Source organism: Sebastes umbrosus, chromosome 13 (assembly GCF_015220745.1).
Source record: "Sebastes umbrosus isolate fSebUmb1 chromosome 13, fSebUmb1.pri, whole genome shotgun sequence".
NCBI lineage: Eukaryota > Metazoa > Chordata > Actinopteri > Perciformes > Sebastidae > Sebastes > Sebastes umbrosus.
The window spans coordinates 13,156,855-13,173,198 of NC_051281.1; the positions used below are offsets into that span (position 1 = coordinate 13,156,855).

The 16,344-nt window shown below is 41.1% G+C and overlaps 1 protein-coding gene and 1 long non-coding RNA gene across 4 annotated transcripts in view; one reads left to right on the plus strand and one right to left on the minus strand.

Annotated features, from left to right (window-relative positions):
* dip2a (disco-interacting protein 2 homolog A) overlaps positions 1 to 16,344 on the minus strand; it is a 100,649-nt gene that overhangs the window by 32,637 nt on the left and 51,668 nt on the right. For all 3 annotated transcript variants that reach the window (XM_037789661.1, XM_037789664.1, XM_037789663.1), the window contains 3 exons: positions 10,291 to 10,362; positions 3,119 to 3,238; positions 2,902 to 3,021 (listed from right to left, as the gene is read on the minus strand). In XM_037789661.1, coding sequence (XP_037645589.1) covers positions 2,902 to 3,021; positions 3,119 to 3,238; positions 10,291 to 10,362 — 312 coding nt within the window. The remainder of the gene's footprint in view (positions 1 to 2,901; positions 3,022 to 3,118; positions 3,239 to 10,290; positions 10,363 to 16,344) is intronic.
* Positions 1,772 to 13,379, plus strand: LOC119500152. The gene is made up of 3 exons (XR_005209564.1): positions 1,772 to 1,782; positions 7,775 to 7,776; positions 13,249 to 13,379. It is a non-coding gene; the product is annotated as an uncharacterized LOC119500152 (long non-coding RNA).

Genomic DNA, 16,344 nt, shown 5'->3' on the forward strand with positions numbered 1-16,344 from the left:
CACACCTGATGATGTTCTCTAAACTAATGAGCCTTCATGCGATTAATCTGCCTCCTAATCACTCACAGTACATAGTTACAAGTAAAGTCCATCAATTGAGAAACTATTAAAATGACTGCCAGACTTTCTCGTGGCCTTGCAGAGACTGCCAGAGGAAGGCTGGAGGAGGTTTGATTATAACAAGCTAGAATTTTATGTCTCCACAACCAGCGGACTCATGGGGGTTATCTCGCATTTATGATTCTGTTTGTTATTCCTCTGCCTCTCTCCCAATCTCAGTAACCTTGACACAGTTACACAGAGGGAGAGGGAAACAGGGGGTCAGAGAACAAATGCAAAGTAGAAATACAGAGGTGGAAATAATGCGAAGGAAACTGAAAAAGAAAACGAGGTATTAGTCACAGATAAACAGACAAAAACAAGAATAGTAAAGAGTGAGTCAGAGGAAGACAGGTAGTGATGGAGGATCTGGAGGTAGGGAGGAATATAAAAGAGAGAAAACCTGAGCAGAGACAGATCTGTTGTTCTTGTGCACTAATGAAATATTGTGTTGAAGCAAACAAAGACAGGTATATTAATAAAGCTTCAGCCCAGCAGTTAGAAGCTTGAGGTGGTTTTTCCTGACTTGTTTCTATAGAAAATCAATTCAATCTTCTATGCTTCATTTATGTGGTATAAATGGTAAATCACTTTTACTGATTACTTGTTGTCTACTAGTACTGAAAACGGCATGCTAACATGCTCACATTGACAATGTTAAGCAGGAATGATGTATATTACCATGTTCATGCTAACATTTGCTAATAAGCTCTAAATACAAAGTATAGCTGAGCCTGAAGGGAATGCCAATCGCTTTGCAGGCATTTGGTTCTAGACCAAAGAGCTGGACAATAAAAGTGATTTTAATTCATGCTGAGGAGGACACGAATGTCTCAACCAAATTTCATGGCAATCCATCCAATAGTTGTCCACAAAACCACAAACGTAAACCTCCTGGTGGTGCTAGAGAAAAAGTGAGGAGATCACCAGATGCCGCATTTCCACTGCATGCTACGGCACGGCTCGACTTAACCGCTCTTTTTTGGTTTTCCACTGGCAAAAGGTGTGGAGAGTACCTGGTACTTTTTTGGTACCACCACAGTTGAGGTTGCAATCGAGCTGAGCCGATACTAGAAGGTGGAGTTAAAACACTGCAGATCACTGATTGGTCAGAGAGAATCGTCACTTGCATGACACAACACATCCTGCACAAACACGCCATTATTAAATTGCAAAGCTATTTAATTTAGCAATTTTTTTATTCACTCAGATTTTAAAAAATGGCAGCCCAAAAAAAACACGTTGTAGTCAATTGACGAATCAAAGACGTTCCTCTGTTTGGTTGCCAATCGCTATGACAATCAGCTGAGAATCCCACCTACGTTGAAGGGGTACTATCTGCAGTGGAAAACAAAATCGAGAAAAAAACCTGGTACATAAAGCGAGATGAGTCAAATTTCATGGCAATCCATCCAAAAGTTGTTATTTCAGTCTGGAGTGAAATAGTGGACTGAACGACTGACTGACAAATCAACATTGCCATTCCCAGGGCGATGCCGCTAGCATTGCTCAAAACACATTAATGTCAGGCGTTGATAAATGTGTTTTTTGCATGTTTTGTGTAAATTGTAACTGTTGGTCTGTACATGGCTACATTAACTGTATGTCGTCTGGATACATCTTCTACATCCAATCACGCCACATTGGACTGAATGACAGCAAAATTATTTTGCTCACAAACTGGTTCTTCACAATCACACATGGAGTGTGACCAGATGTAAACCAGCCACTGCAGATTAGCAAGATAAGAGATGGAAAAGGAGTGTGTTAAATACAGATACCAACAATACTGGGACTTGTTCATCAAAATATTACTCAACAGCTCCATTAGTGAAGAAAAAATCCACCACCTTAGTACCTCCTGATGAACTTTGACCAATGCAATCTCATGAAGTTGACCATTTAAAATCAAAACTGAAATGTTAATATAAGTAACACAACGATGCCACTGTGTGCACACTAACACCTGTAGCTGCTGCCATTGGCGTTGAAAACAGCAGAGCCCCAGATTATCTTGTATGTACAGTATGTGATATTGTGGGTCTGTGTATAAAGTACCTATGTACTTTATCCCAGTAGATCACTCAGAGGGACTGAAAACAACCATGAAGAGACCCCTCCTTCTCCCGTTCAAACCCCAATGTCTGAGCTCTTAATCCGTTTACTCGCTCCACCGCTGTGTCCTCTCTCTTTACCCAAGACATGAGGCTCTGAGGCCCCCCACCAATTAACTCTTATACACCAACGATAAAGCCACTGCAGCGTTTGAGAGACTGGCAAGTTTCCTGTCATCAAATCTTGCACAGAAATCTTCCCGACTGATTAAACATTGATTAAATACTTATTTTGGGAAACATCTGGACAAAACTAACAACACAAAAATGTTTTTGGGGCCTTGAAAAGCTGCAGAACGCAGTAAAATGACATCAGAATGAACATGCCCACACAATACAAACTGCTATAAAAGCAGGCGAAAGGTCGACATTTTGAGGCTATGTTAAAAATCTGATTATGCATCCATTATGCAACTCATGTGGGAAGGTCTGCCTGGGAACACAACAGTGAGAACCGAGCCCTTTATGGTCACAAAGAATGGACACATTCATCAAACTGCATGTTTCTTTCCAGTAGCGAATGCTTGGAAAACATCATCTTCCACCACTGGACACAACAGAGAGTCAGCATCCTACACGCCAATGCTCATGGGAGCACATGTAAACAACCCAGCGTGAGCATAAACCTGTGTGTGCACAGGATAAACCTGGCCCATGGCGAACAGTGCTAGAGGAACAGAGGTCTCACCTGGCGGGGTGCATGCCTCAACAGAAGACTGAACTAACACAGATCGTCTCTTGGAGGGCATTGGCATCTTCCTCTCCTTGTACTTTGCCAAAGCTGCTTGGACGGCTTCTGTGTGCAAATCTAAAAGAGAGAAAAACATCAACACAGTTAAGCTACAGCGTAAAAGAAGCGCACCAGGCATTTGAAACTCTCAGGCATTATGTTGAGACATGATTACCAGATCTGAAGCGTTCATCCCGGGTGTTGGCCGCCCGGGACTTGTTGTGTTTGGAACCTGGGAGAACAGCTTGGGAAGAGGCCTGGATCCTGTTGTCAATTTGCAGAGAAGGATCTACGCCTGCAGAGACAAGACCAAAGCAGGGAGAGGACAGTTCATAACAGGATCAGAAACACCTTCATGTAATACTCAAAAGCAGAAATATGAGCATATACTGTACACTCACACACTCACTCTTTGCAGAATGAGCTTTGGACATTGAGCAACACTTCTGAATATTGCTCGACTAGATCAAGTATCCACAAGCTTAATGGTAATCCCTACTTAGGCTGCTTTCTTCTAATACAGTAGCTTGTAGTTGAGAAAGTCTTCACTTAAATTAATCCAGCCTCTCTCGCAGCTTCCCCGCTGCCTTCCAGCTTTCCAAGGGGAGCAAATGCAAATTACACAGACGTAACAGAAAGGAGGTGATTAAGCACCATGAATGTCAAACAGACAACATCTTCTAACTGGAGCGGTCTAAAATTATCAAACACTCAAACCCGTCAACCTCTCTGTGCTCTGCGTGACACAGTCGGTGATTCATCCTTTTGCTTATGCAATTCTCATTTGAGCCTCATTAAGTAACTAGTGGTTAACATCACAGGGGAAACCCAAGACTACCGCCTGGAGGAAGATTGTGGTTCGAGCTGTTTGCAGTTGGCTTCACTTCTTCTTCTCATGCTCCCGTACGGATGTATTTGAAGTATGCAGGAAGTACAAATACTTCAAATACATCAGAGGATATAAGATATGACTATATATATAATACATATTTTACTGTACATCACAAGTTTGATCCAGATGAACCTCCGAACACGGTGCTTATTGACAGAAAATATTCATCTTACCCCTACTATGGTATATTATGTTCTGGATATTAAAGATCCAAATGCAAATATAAATATCAGGGCCGTAAAAGTTAACACGATAATAATGCGTTCGCGCAAATGTGTTTTAATGCCACTAATTTCTTTAACGCATTAATGCAATTTCATGTTTCGGAGGTTGTAGTGGACTGAGTTTTAAAGATGACACTGGCATCATATGAAACTAGAAAACCTAAGTAGTAATCCATTGGTACCAACCACTGGCTTGTCATGAAGGAGGTTAAATTACGTTCCAAACTTACGCTAAATTTTGGCGAGGAAAAACGGGCACAGCCATTTTCCAAAGGGATCCCTTGACCTCTGACCTCAAGATAGGTGAATGAAAATGGGTTCTATGGGTACCCTCGAGTCTCTCCTTTACAGACATTCCCACTTTATGATAATCTCATGCAGTTTGGGGCAAGTCATAGTCAAGTCAGCACACTGACACACTGACAGCTGTTGTTGCCTGTTGGACTTGAGTTTACCATGTTATGATTTGAGCATATCTTTTATGCTAAATGCAGCACCTGTGAGGGTTTCTGGACAATATCTGTCATTGTTTTGTGTTGTTAATTTATTTCCAATAATAAATATATACATACATTTGCATAAAGCAAGCATATTTGTTCACTCCCATGTTGATAAGAGTATTAAATACTTGACAAATCTCCCTTTAAGGTACATTTTGAACAGATAAAAACTGTGATTAATTTGTGATTAATTTGCGATTAATCACGATTAACTATGGACAATCAGGTGATTAATCCTGATTAAATATTCAAATCGATTGACAGCCCTAATAAATACGTAACGGCAATATTTAATATATGAACACACCAGCTAAAGAAATGCATCTCCTACAACTTGCTTGTATTTCCGTGTTGAGTAATGAAAGGCCTCAGCAGTTATTTTAGGCAGAGTTGAGGGACAACTTCACACACAATGGAACAGGAAGCCATCAAAGGAACAGCATCTGTACTATAACTTGTAATGCAATACAGCCGACAGCTTTACAAGGTATATGTTCCCAACAGTGAGACAAAGAGGAGTTTAAAAGGATGCTTCTGTAGCTCTGTCTCAATAAACAATACCAACTAGTGCCATGTTTCCATAGCCTCCTGCCGGTTTCTGCCTGTGCTTTGAGTCTACTTTCTGATACCTAAACACTGCATGTTTTATACTTACAGATATACATCAAAACAGCAGCACAACAAATAAATGCATTACATTTCTGTGTGAGTAAAGTACTATAGCCCATGTGGAGGTGACAAACACTAACCTTGAAACATCATGGGCCCAGGTTCACGCTACAGAGGTGTTTTACAGGGAACACAGCTTGACTTTATTCCATTTATTCCAACAGAACCTGTTAACTGGATGTTAAAGTACGCAGTAACAGAGATATTAAGCCCTGCAAATACTCATATGCTTACATAGACAACTAAGTTTCTCAGAACGCACAACCAAGCCAGTGATACCACTACCTCGAATTGAATCCCACCTCTCTCTGGTGGTTAGCAAGAACTTGAGATGCTTTTGCGGACATTCATTCATTCGATGTTTATTATAACACGGAAATATATTGAGGTAGAGACCTCGTTTACACTATAGTCGAGTAAAAAAATAAATAAACAAACATCGTAGGCATCAAAAAACCCAAATAAAAAACTAAATAACCAATAATGCTATTATAATTTAAAGCAAATTAATCAACTAAAACAGGAACATCTAGAAAAGAAATAGGATGAAATTAACTATTTAAACTCCCCGATGGATAAGAGTGAGATAAGCTTTAGATTGCTTTGCATGTTATTCCATGTTGCAGGTGCAGTTTCCAAGCTCATTTAAAACAGGCACTTGCAACATAATCCAATCATTTGAGTGTGTTTGATAAGGACCTGCATTAAAAGACAAGCAATGTTAGGGGGTAAAAAAACAAACAGTAAGGGCCTTATAAATAAATAAGGTTAAGTTTGGGCCACCCAACTTTAGCATACAGCTCACAATGATGAGTATTATAATTATCCAGTGATAAAGTGCAGAGTGATGAACACCATCCAGGGGCTTCAGAGTCACATCTGAAGCATGGATTTATAAACCATCACCATAATCCACGACTGATAAGAAAGAAGCATCTTATTGCTTCTCTGTTGTTTCATGCCAGTGGTGATATTCCAACACATTCAATCTGAAGACACAGTATGAAGGACTCATCATTAACATCACAACAGTACAACTATATTCATACACTTCAGCCGAACGTTTAGGGAGTCAAAGCTGCCTAACATTGGTGATTGACAGTTGAAGGTTGAATTATTGTAGGAGAGTCTCCAAATAATAGCTGAATAAGTGGCTTAAAATGAATAGACACTTAATTAAACTAACAGTACCTTGATTAAAGATGATTGTGTTGTTAGCTGCTGATTTAATTACATTTAATTTATGTTTAAACAAAATGTTTTTGTTGGGCTAGGTAAGCACTGAAAAATAAATTCCTCTCATTGAGTAGGTAGTTGTATACAGGCTAAAGGGGCTTTTGAAGCAGTTACTTATCATGTGAAAGAAGGCTATATTAAAGCTTGTTTCATAGATTTGTACGATTTAATCTGTGCTCATTGAAAATATGAATGAAGGGCTGAATTAAGAGTGAAGACAGTTATTTTTTTATAATGAAGATGTCTTTTTTTTCCCTGGCACCATAGGGGGAATAAATAACAGAATAAACAACAACAAAATATTGGTATCGGCTGTCGTCCAAATTTTTATTTTAAACATCGGTATTGGCCCATAAATAGAAAAATAATGTGTTTTGTTTTTTTTACTTTAAAGCATGTAAATATGCATCTGAAAATGAAAATGATCTTTAAGTTAAAATGAAAACACATTACATCCGTTGTGGAGGCCAAATATGAGTAAAACTAAAGTCCCATTGTGGAATTATAGAGCTCTACAAGTGGCTGCCACTGTGGACCGGTTATAAGTTGCTGTGATGTTGCAAACCTTGCTGACCAAATGAACCACACAGAGTGGTTGTCCATTAGAAAACAGCCTTTTGAGAGACAGACAGAGTCCTACCACGCCACATTCAGCCAGCTAGATCCGACACCTAGCAGGCTGGCCAGTCAGACACCCGGCCTGCCAGCCAGCCAGCCAGCCAGCCATCAGCTCGCCCGGCTTTTCAGCGGCAGCTTAGAGAGGATCAGTGAGCTCCACACTGTCAGCAACTCTCAGACATCAGCAGCACACACACGGAAATGCTGAGCAACATTCACACACGCTTCAACTAAATCTATTCAATAACACGAGTTTCAAATACTAGACGAGCTTCATTAAGGCCTGAGGTCATTTAAGGACGCATAATGCATGGAGGCTGACACACACGCAGTATCCCCCTGAGGATGCATAGACACAATATATTATGCGGGTCCCTTATATCGCTCTGACAGCCCAGTCACACACCAGCCTCTCCCTGCAGCTCCTGGAGGAAACAGGTCTATAAAAACAAGCCAGGACACCAGACCCGGTTGCTGGGAAGAACACACTTCAGAGACACACCGCACTGAGCCAATCAGAGGCGTGCTCCGTCACAGTGGACGTTGCTATTGGTCCACAGCGAACTCTGATGAATCTTTAGCCCCCTGTCTGATGCCAACACTTACCGGTGTGGCGGCTGATGACACGGACGCTGTGTCTCACTTCCTAGAGAACAAATACACTTGGCTAATGACCTGCATCGAGTACACAGTCGTATATTTGAATCACATGCATAAATAATTGATTGAGATGACACGTGCCTAATAGAAACGAATGGATGGCAACTCAGCAACTGCATTCATAGTCAGAAAATTAAAACTAGATGTCTAAAAATCATCAATCAAGATAAGACAACATACCTGTATTAGTGAGAAGGTACAAAATATCCTCCACAGAGCTCAATTTGGTGCTGATAAACTTACACTGACATGCCGACTTTTCCTAAATGTTTGACTTCCCAGTATGGTCAACACCTAAAGCAATTATTTACTCTCAAAGCTCGTAGTGCAGCCAAAACACTAAAATATAAATATAGGGAATAATCTACTCTCTCATAGATCTTAACAATCTGGCTTTGTACCTACTTTATTGTACTTGGCATATGTACGGTCCTGTGACATCAGTGAAATATAAGGCAGTAAAACAGCTTATGAAATTCTGCATGGAGCTCAGGAGCCTTCAGTCTATTGGTCTCCTATTTCAACCGTGCAGCTGTTAAACGCTAACCCACTGATTCACCGTGCTGGATGGATGTGTCATTAATTCCCAACACATCCATTCATCCCACTGGATGAATATGACCCATTCCAAAGCCCATCCATTTCCGCCCTATATCTATCACTTCCCTTCTTTAGGCGTTGAGTGGATCTAACAATGGACGACAGAAATAATGCATGATAACAAGGAGGGTGAGGGAAAAGGGAAAGATAGAGTATGAAGGAGATGATCCGCCCAAGCTAAATAACAGGCTTGCTAACTCCAGTGGAAAGCCTTGAGCGAGCGACCCACAACAGACTGGTTTCCACTGAGGCTTGGTGTTCTGTTAGCGGGCCAAACCAAAGACTGCCACGGACCCCGGATAAAGGACAGAGAGGCATGAAGCATACAGACAGCGATTCACCACAAACCACCTCGACCTTATAGTCTGCCCGAGGCGGCTCGGACGAACTGACTGACTGCTCGACCGGGGCTAAAAATACTCTGAATTGATGTATAAATGTATGTAGCCCAAGACAAAAGCCACACACAAATAATAAGGAGTGACATAACTTCTCGCCTCCCTGTTTGTCAAAGTTAATACCTCTCATCTCAAACACCCACAGCCTAACACAGGATGGCAGGCACAAATACACACAAACTGCCGATTAAATAAACAAAACATTCCTCTAAATAATTAGCATTCAGTAAGACAAGAGCTTAGCATTTGCATTGTGAAAGCAGCACACTCACAAACACACTCAAAATATAATGAGACCAAATCTAGACTAGTTGTCAATCCAGTAGAGACACCTAATATTTACAATTCCATTACAGTATGTTTTCCTTGCCTTGGTTGGTTAGCGTCTATTTTTATTTGGCCCCTACATACACTATGATGCTGTATATGGCTGCTGCAGGGCTATAGCATTAGTAACAGACCCAAGAGTCACAGAACCACAGTTAAAGTCCTGACCTAAAGAATCAAGGACACAGCAGCTTGACGCACCAGATGAATTAAGTATAGATTAAAATCAAGATGAAAAGCCTCCACAGTATCCGTCATGACAACTTTATGACCATGTGATATTAAAAACACTCAATTTACTCTATTTTTGTCTTTGCTTGTATGCGGTTTGTTTTATGTCTTGGAATGTTATTATTGATTTCTCTTTTATTTTATTTGTCTCTGCAAAAAAAAAACATAAAATGTGTTGTATGTAAATTAAACCTGCAGTAGGCAGATTGTTTTTGGCAGCATCGGGCAAAAATTCCAAATTATACCTTTCAGCATATTGTAATTCAAGTGTTTTGAGAGAAAACTAAACTTCTGCACCTCCTCATGGCTCTGTTTTCAGGCTTCAAAAAATGTAATTTTGTAATGGTGTCTGTAATTTCAGAGAGAGAGAGAGAGCGTTCCTATTGGCTTTTCATTCAACGAAGTTTGTGACCTTGCAACCATGTTGAGATCAGTTGAGGAAATACCAAGTACCGCCCACCAGCCAGAGCAAACTTTCTCATTTTACAGCTAAACAGTACACTACAAGATGTTTCTGAAAACATTTGAGGCGAGAAATAGGCATTACAGTAACAGAATATTGATTCATATTTGATCAGCGCTCTGCTAAGAGACAGCAGGCTCCAGCTCGGCTCTGATTGGTTGTCTTCCTCCGGTCTGTGAAATCTTGCAGATGCCATTAGGAGCATAGAAGGACACCGGAGGACACCGGAGGACACAGAGACACTTGATTTTTTTCAGATTACCTGTCACATGCACTACTGTCAGGATATAGTGACTGTCTTATAAAATTAACTTTTGTAATCATATTTGCTCCAATCTTGCCTACTGCTGCTTTCAGCAACTCCTACAATCATCATTATTAAAACAAAAAAAAGATACTTTTTCTCATTATCTTTGCTCTTGCAAGGACACTATGCTAACTGTTAACTCTGCTAACCAGAGCAAAGATAAAAAAAAACTTGATCCTGGACAGTAAATTCTCTGCAGGCCTGTGTGTGTGTGTGTCTTACCTTGTATCTGTGGGATGTACGGCGCCAACAGCTTGCCTCTTTTCTTCTCATAGCCCTTCTGAGTGATGTCCCCTGTTCAGACAGAGACAGAGAAATACAGACAGAAAGAGAGAGAGAGAGAGAGAGAGAGAGAAGTGGGGGGGGGAAGAGAGATGAGTCATTAGCTCAGCCGTGCCCTGGTGGTGGTGTGTGTGTGTGTGTGTGTGTGTGTGTGTGCTGCCAGGCTGGTTACACTGGCACGGCGGGGCACCAGAGAGGGTTGCGGTAGCAGATGACCAGCTGGACGTCTCTCTCTCTCTCACACACACACACACACACACACACACACAGGAAGTGACATAGTAATTGTTGGATTGTTGGATGTGTTAGCAGACACACAGATATGGTGGAATGTGTGTCGAATTTCCGACTGACTACTTGAATGATAACATCGACGAAGCAAGAGGCATTTAAAAGATCATTTGTCTGGTGCGCCTGGAACATTTTTCCCTCGCTGTGTTTTTTTTTTTTACCAGAAGTAAAAAATACTGCTGATGTCAGCATGAACTGAATCCGCCTCAGTTGTCTCCCTGCACATAATTAAAAGGCAGTCTGTTAAATAAGATCTAGCTGCATGTTATTTTTAATAGCCCTGTTTGAAAGGAGCGTCGATGTACAAGCTCTTCCAAGTCTGGAATTTAACGAGTAAATGAAGAGAGGGAAAATGAGGGCAGATAGAGGCAAAGAGAGAGAGATAGGGTGAAGGTATGAGGGAAAGTGATATAATGGCTCTGTAGACGCAGCAACTAAACTCTGCTAATTGTCTCTAGACTTGGCAAGGTGTGGAACAGACAGAGCGAGGATAAACTTATGGCGCTTGTTAAGATGGTGATGAAAAATATGGCTATGGTTTCTCTAAACTGACAAAGATACTGACATAAATAAAACAGTGCGCAACCTCCAGGGTCAGAGAAGTGAAGCCAGTGCAGAAGAGCCTTAAACTTGCATTCTTTCTAATAGCCAGCAGGGGGCGACTCCTCTGGTTGCAAAATGTAGTCAGATTGTATAGAAGTCTATGAGAAAATGACCCTACTTCTCACTTGATTTATTACCTCAGTAAATATTATAAACATGAGTTTATGGTCCCAATCGCTAGTTTCAAGTCTTCTTCAATACAGCATGATGTTCATTTAGTAAATTATGATCCCATTTAGAGTCAAATAGACCATAAAGCTGGGTTTGCTTTAGGGCGTGGCTACCTTGTGATTGACCGGTTGCTACCATGGCGTTGTCCGGTAAGGGAGTTGTCTATGTTTTCATCTTAGATCTTTAACCCTTTCACATTTTGGTCACCTAAAAATGTCTTATTCAGCATTTGGTTGTACTTAGCTCCACCCTCTCGTGTCACGTCTGGTTGCAAAAGAATAAGATGGCGATGCTAAAAACCAAGATGGCGAAGGCCAAACTGCCAAACCCAAGGCTTCAAAATGACAGTCCACAAACCGATGGGTGATGTCACAGTGACTACTGCCACTTCTTATATACAGTCTATGGAATAAACAGACTAAAAAAACACGACCCTAGTATTGCCTCTGTAATGGTTGCTTGTAAGGTTGCTGATCTAAGAGGATAAAGTCACATTTTTAATATCCATATCATAAACATAAAAATGATCCCAATCAGCACGATGAGGTATACAGATATCATGAGAAAAAGTTGGATTGGTCAATCCCTAATCACAGAGTGGATTGCTTCACCAACTCCACAGAATATGCAATTGCCTTTTATTCCCTTTTTCCAAGAAGACATAAACCAGTGAAATACAGTCTGAGTGTCACCAATATGCCTAAAATTGAAACAACCCCATGTTCACGTGGGACCTGTTCAAAAGACAGAGAAGTAGGTCGCTGACTTGAGTGTTTTGGCTGCTTGTGGTTGATTTGGGCATGTGAGATGTCACTTTGTTTCTGCATATCAGACAGAGTGGGCTGACTGGCGGGTTGGAGGCTCGCTCTTTTGCAGACAAAAGACATATTGATTCGCTGAGAGAGGGCTGACTGACAGCACCTCTAACACACAAACCATGAGAATATACATGAATATATATGACCTCTCAAACAAGCTCCAACACCCCTAAAGATGGATGTAAAAAACAAAAAGGAAGGGCCTCGTGGAAAATATGTCTTTCAAGCAGTCGGGCTGGAAGGAGTGTCAAAGTCAAAGAGACACTTGACATGACATGCATTGTTTTGGCAGGAAGCTAGAAATGCTCACAACAGTCGCCAGATCTCGCCAGATCTCAGTGGAATAGGGATCCCACTGTGTGCTTTATATTAATCTCTACAGGCTCTCAGTAGGGGTCATTAGGGTGGAGGTCAAGTGAAAAAGCAATACGTTCAATAGGGCTATCTGATAGGAACTAATTGATTAAAACCCTCCCAATGTGATCCCATTTTTTCATCTCACCGTGGGGAATACTTTACTTTACTCGCTCCTTATTGACATGTTCAATATATCAATTCATAAAAGGTATACTGTGCACACACTCTGATTTTTACCTTTCCCCCGTCAACTTATGGCCTTTCATATTGATACTTTTTTTATTAAGTTATGTATGTTACTCAGTTAATGATCATGGTTGCGTCTGAAATACCATAATAACATGCTATATAGTAAGCTAAAACAGTATGTAAGATTATTTAGTATGTCCGAAACCTTAGTACGAAACCAATAGTACGCAAATTGCATACTATTTCGGTGAAATATTACAGTGTGCAAACACTGGACACTACAGCGGCATTAATATCCCACAATGCAATGCGGAAGTGACGACAACGTCCTAACAGACATTGACAGACGGCTCTGTAACATCAATAACGCTTCAATTTAATTGTAAGATTTCAGTTTGCTAGGTGTAATATCGTTTTTTTAAATTAGTTCAGATTTTATGATTCTCATAAATCAGCGTTTGTTCACGAGGTTGGCACAGGTTGCCATGGTTACACGTCTCCAAGTGATGACATAAATTACTGCTGAGTGCATCCGAAAAGATACATACTACTGTTTATTCACACAAAAGTATGTTGAACGATAGTACACCTACTGAGTATGTAGTGTATAGTATGTGATTTCAGATACGGTCTATGTATTTTTATCAACATTTCTGAAACAAAATGTTCTTGATTTATCTTTGCTCCTCGAGCCTCTTGAACACAACAGTGTGCCAGTGTGAAGGCAGGTGTTGTTGGTCACACTGGTTGCCGCGCTGGTCCTGAGTCACCAGTAACAGCTGAATGCCCGCACTGTTAAATGTCCAGGAGAGCTGGAGGCTAGCAACAATACAGCGCTGTCCACAGGGCCGAGCCGGCTGACCTGACACTGGCTCTTTCTGGTGATAAGTGTCTCTGTTTGTGTACATCAGTATATGTTTGCGTGCATGCCAGCACGTCTTCAGTGTGCGCACCACAGCAGCCGATCGGCCTGACAACCACACAATGGAGGGCTATTCTCTGGTGCAAATTCTGGCTAGCGGCCTCGGTGGCGGAGCGGCCCCTTGCACACACTGATCCATCAAGTTATGTCTTCTCAGTGAAGCTAATCTTTTCATCTGAGAACAAACAGCTTTGTCATTAAATATGGAGGAATGGACTCAAGCATTCAATGTTCAACAATGACTCTTACAAAGAGTCTAAAAAAGCAAAACAAGTGTGAGGCACCAAAGGATCACTATATCTACTGTGCAAGTGTGTATGAAGTGTTTGCATATGCTTGCACACATATATATATATATACGGATACTCCATTTCCTCTCTCTGCGTGAGCTTTGAGTGCCTCAGTAAGAGAAAAATGGGAGGATTCAAAGGTCAATATGTGGCCTGTCACCTCGGGAATAACAGAGGGAGGGAGTGGGATGCAGAGAAGAGAGTGATGGAGCGACGGATGGAGAGAAAGCTCAGCACGTACACCAAATTGCACAGGGACAAGCTGTAGCTTCCAGTATATTTACAGCAGAGCGGGAAACACTTCATTTGACCCCCTTCACCCTTCTGCGCTGACTACAGGCTTTACCATGTAATTGAGCTGTAAAGAAAGAGGGAAAGGGTGTATCTCCAAACAAGCACCTGGGGGGGGTGGGGAGTAAATAAAAACTGAGAACGAATGTGTCAAAGGGGGAGATGAACCAGAGGGAGGGGTGAGAGAGAGGAGGCATTTCTCATGTCATGATGGTTAGAGAACATCACAAGGGGCTCAGCTGGAAGACTGGGTTTTCTTTCCTCAGCCGGCATCCACCTTCACCTCCTTTGTGGCCCTAACCTCTTCACCTTCTTCTCCACCCTGGAGGGCTCACTGTCCACGCATACTGATCATCCCAGTCATCTTTTGACCTCTCTTTTTAATTACCTGCAGCAGTTCTTCTTGCTGAGGGGAGACAAAAAGCAAAAGAGCAAAGGGCTACCATGTGTAATGTCCAAGTTTTTAGGGCTATAGTCCTGGGACATTGAGCCTCTATCCATCTGGAGTGGCAAGAGTTTATTTCCCAGAGACCAGAGGCATTTTTTACCAGCCGCATCATCCAATGTTGTTACCGTAAACATTCCTCTCACCCTGCACTGAATCCAATTTGGAAAAAAGAGACGGTCAATCTTGTGACACTCTGAACAGTGACAGCAAGAGAGCCCGCTGTCCTCTGCTTTGTCTTATTGACTATAACTGACTGATGGCTATTGAGTATAATTGACTGATGGCTATTGAGTGGAGCTGAGGCCCATTAGAGAATTACCTTGCATCTGACGGAGCTCTTCAATCAGGAGGGAAATACTGAAACACAGCACATTCCTCTACTAGCCAGCGCAAACACATTACGGACAGATAATGAAGCTCTGAATGAAGACGAGGGGAGGTTGGCTTTACTTAAGGTGGTGTGAGACTTAACAAGTGAAAAATGAATCTGGACAAGATTTAGACATCCATGTGGTCATTTTCTCTCTTCTTCTAGATGCAGAAGGCCAGACAGGGATGTCAACTCTTGCTCCCAACTATCTCCCTGCCTGGGTATCACACACACACACACACACACACACACACACACACACACACACACACCTACACACTAGTAACGGAAACAGCAGCAGCGAGAGCTTCACAATCTCTGTGTGTTTTCCTCTCCTGCCGGCTGCCTATTAAAAACCATAACCCACCAGCAAGTGTGTGTGTGTGTGTAGTCATGAGGGCACAGTGTCTATGTAACTGCCTACTTGGCTATGAGTCTACCACAGTAAGCAACATTAGGGTTGGGTGATAATTAAACATTATATCCTATCATCCCTGTAGATAATTGTATTATTTCAAATTCTCATATTGAGATATGTTTCACTAATTTCTAAATGAACAGGAGTTGCAACCAATTATTTTCATTATCAGTTAATCTGCCAATTACTTTCTCAATGAATCGATGTCAGAAAATAGCGCTGCAATGAGTAGTTGTCAACTATTAAATTAATTGCCAACTATTTTGATAATTGATTAATTGGTTTGAGTAATTCTTTAAGAAAAAAAGGTCAATGTTCTGATTCCAGCTTCTTAAATGTGAATGTTTTCTGGTTTCTTTACTACTCTATGAGAGTCAACTGAATAGATTTGAGTTGTGGAAAAAACAAGACATTTGAAGACGTCATCTTGGGCTTTGGGAAACACTGACGACATTTTTCACAATTTTCTGACATTTTATAGACCAAACAAGTAATCGATTAATCGAGAAAATAATCAACAGATAAATCAACAATGAAAGTAATCGTTAGTCGTAGCCCCTAGAAAATAGTGAAAATGCCTATAATCTCCTTAAACCCTAAGTGATGTATTTAAATTGCTCGTTACGTTTGGCCAACAGTCCAAAACTTATTATCACAGAAGACAGAGGAAAACAGCAGATTTTCACGTTTGAGGAGGTGGAACTAGGCGATTTTGGGCATTTTTGTTTAAACAATTACTTAAACAATTAATTGATTGTCAAAATAGTTGCTGATAAGTTTTCTGTCGATCATCTCAGCTAGAGCTGGGCGATATGGAAAATCTTCA